The sequence below is a fragment of the Asterias rubens genome, chromosome 6, assembly GCF_902459465.1.
Source record: "Asterias rubens chromosome 6, eAstRub1.3, whole genome shotgun sequence".
Taxonomy (NCBI): Eukaryota; Metazoa; Echinodermata; class Asteroidea; order Forcipulatida; family Asteriidae; genus Asterias; species Asterias rubens.
This window is the reverse complement of record NC_047067.1, coordinates 15,672,183-15,679,150: the sequence shown is the minus strand read 5'-3', so window position 1 is coordinate 15,679,150 and position 6,968 is coordinate 15,672,183. Positions and strand designations below refer to the sequence as shown.

General features: G+C 37.4%; 1 protein-coding gene and 1 non-coding gene across 2 annotated transcripts in view; one reads left to right on the top strand and one right to left on the bottom strand.

The window, feature by feature from the left end:
* LOC117291153 (kielin/chordin-like protein) overlaps positions 1-6,968 on the bottom strand; it is a 106,060-nt gene that overhangs the window by 24,041 nt on the left and 75,051 nt on the right. The window contains exons 44-50 of the mRNA XM_033772704.1: positions 6,243-6,325; positions 5,471-5,570; positions 4,881-5,018; positions 3,838-3,920; positions 3,105-3,198; positions 1,108-1,193; positions 555-645 (exon numbers count right to left, since the gene is read on the bottom strand). Coding sequence (XP_033628595.1) covers positions 555-645; positions 1,108-1,193; positions 3,105-3,198; positions 3,838-3,920; positions 4,881-5,018; positions 5,471-5,570; positions 6,243-6,325 — 675 coding nt within the window. The remainder of the gene's footprint in view (positions 1-554; positions 646-1,107; positions 1,194-3,104; positions 3,199-3,837; positions 3,921-4,880; positions 5,019-5,470; positions 5,571-6,242; positions 6,326-6,968) is intronic.
* On the top strand, positions 2,344-2,463 carry LOC117291973. Its single transcript, XR_004519239.1, has one exon. It is a non-coding gene; the product is annotated as a U5 spliceosomal RNA (small nuclear RNA).

Here is a 6,968-nt window from a genome sequence, read left to right as displayed (position 1 = left end):
AACCAAGAGGGAAAAAGTGATTTAACTTGGGGGGGGGGGGGAGAAACAGTGAAACTTGTTAAAACAATTGCATCTGAATCAAATGAACACAGGAAAAGTACAAAATGTTCTGCATTAATATAACGATTTGATAAACTAATAGTAAGCTAGATGTTAATTCAGAAACAATCATATATCATAGAGAAAGTGTGATTAACATGGTGACTCGGCAACCTTATACGATTGCATTCTATACAAAGCTTCAGGTTTTGAGAAAGAGGCAATTTCACACTAAAATATTACAAATTTTCAGGCCTGGAGCCTTTTTGTAATGATTCTGAGAGCACACAAATTTGTGCAACAATGTGTTGTTTTCCTTTCATTATTCTCTTGCAACTTCAATGACCAATTGAGTCTAAATTTTCACAGATTTGTTATTTTATGCATATGTTGGGCTCAAGTGAGAATACTGGTCTTTGACAATTACCAAACCTGTCAGTGCCTTTCAGTTGAAGTAAATACGTTAAGGACTAAAGTTAAGTTATTCAACATATGGACTGAAGTTAATTCCTTACCATCACAAACTGGACAACACTGTCCGGCCCTCTGCAATGGGTGAGCACATACTCTGGAACATTCAATGGCAGCACAAAACACTTGAGTATTCTGAAATGTAACATATCATTATCATCAATCTAACAAAATAAAGTTTTGACTTAATTTTACGACAAAGAGAAGATGGTTTAGAGTGAAGTTATATAGTGTATGTCTCAGATTAAGCTACGACTAGATGATACAAACAATTGGTGTCAAGTAGCCATTGTGTTGCCAGATTTTCTAGCACTTTCAGGGACTGCTCGCCGGGCCAACTGTGATAAGTTGAGTCACTGGTGATGAGGGCATTACCAGACTCACAGGCTAGACTTGCAATCAAGTCAATCTGGAACGTGTTTGCCCGAATTCAACCATGACCAGTAGAACATCCGTTTAATCTGCACCAAGCTATAGTGAAGAAATCATTTTATAAAACAATTGTACAAATATTTAACTTATACTTTAAGAAACTGTGTTAGCCTGCATTGCTTCAATGAGACAAATGCTTTAGATTCTTGTGAATGTTGATCTTACCCTGCAAGTACAGCGCTGGCAGGGATCATTCAGTGGTATATAGGTTTGTCCATTATCATACTTCACTCCATCCACTGTACACTGACCTGTAAAAGAGAAGGTCATAAAAAAAGCTCAGTAAAAGGTCAGTAAAGGGTCATGCAAAAGGTAAGTGAGAGGTCAGTGCACTTACATAATGATATTACCAAACAAAATACTGACTTAGGGGCCTCTACTGCTGTTCATGTTTTTTTAATTTTTTTTATGAGCTGAACTATGCAACGGTGATGCATAAAACCCTTGCTCTATGATAAAACCAAAACAATGCCTTTTGTCATACTCCTAATACAACTATAGTTCTAGTTTATAATGAGTTGAGTGGAACCTCTGTGGAGCTAAGTGATAAAAGATATACTGGCTTAACACAGAAATAATACTGCTTAACAATCTCCTGCTTAAAAAAAAACACTGAACAAGATACCAGTCAAAGATGTCACATGTTACATGGCATTTTGGCTGGTAACCTTATTCTAGTAAGCATAATTTATTGTGCTTACATGTATCTACTTTTTGTGCTCAAGCAGCTCAATGAAATCAGGCTATGGGCCCAATATATAAAGCCTGTGTAAGCACAAGAACTTGCTAAGCACAGAAAACTTAGCAGAAACAGGTTGCTAACCATCATCCATGAAGTTTACATTGTTGGGACTTGTGCCCCACTCATTTTGCTGCTCAGCCAGTGTTTGTTTTTCAATGGTCTAATCATGGTCTCTAATCATAACTATCAGAACAAACCAAAACCTTGGCTACCTTAAACAGGAATGGTACAGTCCATAACAATAGCCCACTTATCCAAACACTGGGCATTGTTCTCTTGTATGTACATGTACATGTGTACAAAACTTGTATGCACGCCCTGCTAGGCTAAAGGATCCCCTGAGCGCACATGGACAAGGAGTTAGCTGGAACTAGTTTAGGCTCCACCTACTTGACCAAACTCCTCATGAATATTCAATCTTCTCACTAATATATTCACACCTACTTAAATAATTACTCTTTTGATAGTTTCTTCAAGTCTATTTGACGTAATTCCACTTTTAAAATATTTTAAGATTGAGAAAAATATAACCATTGCAATAGAATGAAATTTATATACATATAATACCTTTAAAAAAAAAACAGTTTTCTGTTTTTGTTTCACGCCATGAGAAACAGTACGCATGCAGAGAAAGACCACCATGGTGAAACACTCACACTGCACTCTGGTTTCACTGCATTCGCATAAATCTTTCGCCTTTTACTAAAGATTTCCGTGCAGAGGAACAAATTAATGAGTCTATAGACTAATTTTTTGCTGCCCAGTCGAAAGATCGGGCTAATAAACAAATAAAAGATAGAATATAAACCTAGTGACTAAAACCATACAATTGCAGTCCTGATCATTATCCTAACTCCATTAATTTCAAAATGGTAAATTCACTGCTCTGAGCATTATGGAAATCACAACAAACAAATGCAACTTTCTGGGTCGATTGCTGTGCCATTAATCAATGATGGGCTAGACTGAAGCATGAGATAATAACTATCATGCAAGTATTACTCTGATTTTATCAGGACCTTCTTATTTAAAGACAGTGGACACTATTGGTAATTGTCAAAGACTAGTCTTCACAGTTTGTGTATCTCAACATAACCATAAAATAACAAACCTGTCGAAGTTGCGAGATAATAATGAAAGAAAAAACACCCTTTTCACACGAATTTGCTTAATTTCGAGACCTCAAATTCTAAATCTGAGGTCTTGAAATCAAATTCGTGGAAAATTACTTCTTTCTCGAAAACTACCTCACTTCAGAGGGAGCTGTTCCTCATAATGTTTTATACTACCAACCTCTCCCAATACTCGTATTCAAGAAGGGTTTTATGCTAATAATTATTTTGAGTAATTACCAATAGTGTCCACTCATTTTCCAAGATCAACAACATTTGGAGTACATGCAATAATTAGTGAACATTACCTGTACATACTGGGCAGCATTTACCCGCTGGAATGATGGCATTTGTGCACTGGACTGGTGGGCAGATAGGATCTTCACATAACACAAAACCTTCCTGCCAAATACAAACATTTCCATCCAGTACTACTGCTATTATTATTACTATCATTAATACAAATATTTGTTATAATAATGACTACTAAAGAGAACCTAAAAAAAAATTGTAAATCACAAAAATATAATTGAAATAAAAATTCTTAATGGGATGGGGCAGAATTTCTTTATGTGATTTTCTTTGAAGTAAGCCGGTGCTGCAAAAGATACATCTCATTTTTGATCAAGCTACCGTTTGATTTGTCCTTTGCCTAAACTTAGGGGAACAATACAAAATGCTGGTGTAATTACACAAGAACTGCCAATTCTCTCTCCAACAAAGCAAGACCAAACACTATGTATTTGGTTTGCTGTAACACCATGTGTATTTACTTGCTGGGTATATTTTGTTCTTTAGAGACTTGCTTTATATTCTACTACCGCAGAGTAGATTTTTGGAATTCGGGAGACTCAGTTCTGAAAAGAACTGTCCTGCTTGTGTCTACTACCTGGGGGAAAGGTAGAAGATCAGCTGTGACTACTTTTTTAGCTTTTAGTTCGATCATTATTAACTGTACTACAGCGAAGTGAGAGGACTAGCTTGCTCAGGTTATCGTCAGGAGACTGTAAGACTAAACAAAGTAGTAATAGTGATTCTTACTCTACAATGACAGTTCCTGCAGCTGTCGACAGGATCAGGAAAGTCGTCTCCATTTCCCCATGGCTTGCCTCCAAAGGTGCATCCTGTTCAAAAACAAGTTTTTTGCTTTTATTTATTGTGTATACCTCACAAATAGATACTTCTTAGATTTTTTATGTAATTCATGATTTGTTTCAACAATAAACAATAAAAAGTTTAGAGAACTTTTGTAATTCATTTCAATAATAAACGGCTGATAAAGACATATGGAGCTGCTCCAGACCAGTTGGTTTAAGCACAATTGGTGTTCATAACCATACACTTGTTGCACACAATCTTTTGCAGGCTCAAAGTAAAATAAATTGGTATGTGCAAAGCAAAGCTGCAAACCATCCAATATTTATCAATATAGGACTTTGGATTAAAATTTGGAGTGTCGGAACGATGTACATGGCAAAATAAAATATGAGTTATGTAAAAGGACATGAATCTATAACTGTGGTGTATAATTAGGGAATCAATGTGTGGTGAAGAGGTTTTCAACTTGTGGTTTAAGCCCGCCGAGGCCTGGTTCTTGATTATTGAGATGAAGTTCGCAAAAACATCAACACTTTTTGGTCAAAAAGTTAAAAAAATACAAAAATTATAATTGTTTAATGATTTCTTTCAACACAACACCCCTCAGCTATGAAATGGTAAGGCCCTCGGGGAAACAACTCCTTATAAGGAGATTGCTTTGCGCGTGGCGCAGATCGCATGATGTGGCACAACTGTCCCAGCCATTGCTCTCGACCAATAGGAATGAAGAAACTGTCTTATAAGCACAGGTGCAAGCTCGCGTGTCACGCCAATGTTTCAACGTTTTTTACAAGTGTTATATCATCCGTTCAAACACCCCCACGTGATGCCCTCTCGACCAATCAGAATGGATAAACTGTCTCAGGTAATTAGAATAGATTATTTTCTTATTCAGAAGTTATTATGGATGTGTGAATAAAGATCTTTGCATTGGGAACAGGTTCAACTCCCATCTCATTCAGATCTCCCTTGGCATTTGTACTCACCGATACATTCTAAGCAGCATTGTCCCTGGCCAGCATGAGGGCACGTAACGAGGGGGCATGGTAGGTCCCTACAATCCCACTCTCCATTAACACACTCACAGTCCTGACAAGGATCAAGATCATCGGGTCTCAGACACTCTGAAAGAAACAATCCTCAACAGTTTAGCCTAGGATTACTAGATATGTAAGGGTCATGTCACACAAGGCAATTTACAGGCAACAGGTTCCAGGAAATCTCCAAGAATCATTGCATAATTTTTGTGGGAACTGAAGACAATGAATGTTAAAACAATTGTTTATGTGCTACCTAAGTGGTCCTGTAGCATGCAACACAGTCAGTTCCCTGCAAAAGGGGGCTCTAAAGTGTCACGATACACACATTTTATCTATCCTACCAATAAATCCAATCCCATCCCCCCCCCCAACAACAAAACAACAACAAAAATAAATAAATAATTACAAATATGAAGAAAAAGTGAACTAAAATTAGTATTCTGTGAAATAATGCAATAAACAAAAAATCTGTGAACTCAAAGGCAAACGAGCTTTTCATTGGGTAGTGAGTCTTGGGTTTAGAGCTGTTCACTAACCTGCTTGAGGGCATGAATCACAGCACTCTCCTGGGTGTCTGACAGGGTTTGTACACTGGATAGGAGGACAGGTGCGTACAGTACAAACAACTGAACCAGCCTGCAAGAAGATAACATGAAACAACATTCAATTGCTTCCTGTTAATATACTATAATTAGTGTGTACATAGTTACTTGTGATCTTTCTGATACTGGAGCAAACAAATCCGTAGATGGCAGACCTAAAGAATTTGTTTTAAGAATTGAAGTAAACCAATGAGGAAAAACCTGTGATAGGAACAGAAAAGTCAATGCACACAACCAGGCTTCAGTTCAAAGTACATGTACATATTATGATAACCTGGGTCTACATAGGTCAATGCCATCAACATATCACTTAAACATATCAGCTAGGTACCCAGACTCAGGTAAAGTAACTTTGTTTTGAGGCGTTGCATGGTGAGGTATCAGTATATATTTGGTTTGCAGTAACATCTTGTGTGTGGCTTCTTGCCAGGTGGAGTTTTTTCTGAAGAGAAATTGTCTTGCTTCAAAGTCTACTACCGCAGGGCAGATTCTCAGAATTCAGGAGACTTTTCAGTTTTGAAAATAACTGTCCTGTTTTTGAACTACTATACCTGGGTGTGACTACTACTTTAACTACCAGTAATTTTGATAAAGTAAGCTTGGATGATTTAATTGCCCTCTTCTGAGTTTAAGGTCTGACGATAAACCTCAGATCCCCTGAAAGCGCTGCATACTGATGTCAAACTAATTTCCTAATTGATCTTACCAGGCAATAGCAGTCTCGACACATATTAGTTGGATCCATAAATGATTCTCCATTTTGTACCATCACATCTTCATACATGCATCCTAGAAAGAACCAAGTCAACAACAAAAAATCAAGCTCTTAGAAATGTAAATACATCAAAGTAAAAGCAACTTTAATTGTGCATGGAGTAACACAAAATCTATATTGATAAGAGTGTGAATGTTGGGACAACCAAACTCGATAGCATGTGCTTAATTGCCCAGAGCCCCCTTTGAATGCTTAATTGCCCAGAGCCCCCTTTGAATGCTTAATTGCCCAGAGCCCCCTTTGAATGCTTCAAGCAGAGCATTTTGTCACAGTTTTCCCATTACACATTACATTAAATATGTGGATGTGAGGCACTAATGTTTTGCCATCCCCGTTCATAACATTCTGATGATCATGGTTATTGGAACAGGTCAAATAATGCAGGGGGCAAGTGGATTTAACTACAAGCATCTCTATTGCTTTACCATAATTGATTTGCCCTTCGGATGGGACATTAAGCCGTAGGTTCCGTGTACTAGGATTAGTAGTGAAAACTTCACTGAAGCATCCTTGGCTTCATTAACAGAAATATATAGTATTGTTACCCATTTCATGACACGCAACACACTTACTAGCACCTACATATATCCTCCAAAAATACAGAATTGGTCTGCGCTATGTGAGGAGGTACGCTTTGCGTCATGCAGAAGTCAATAA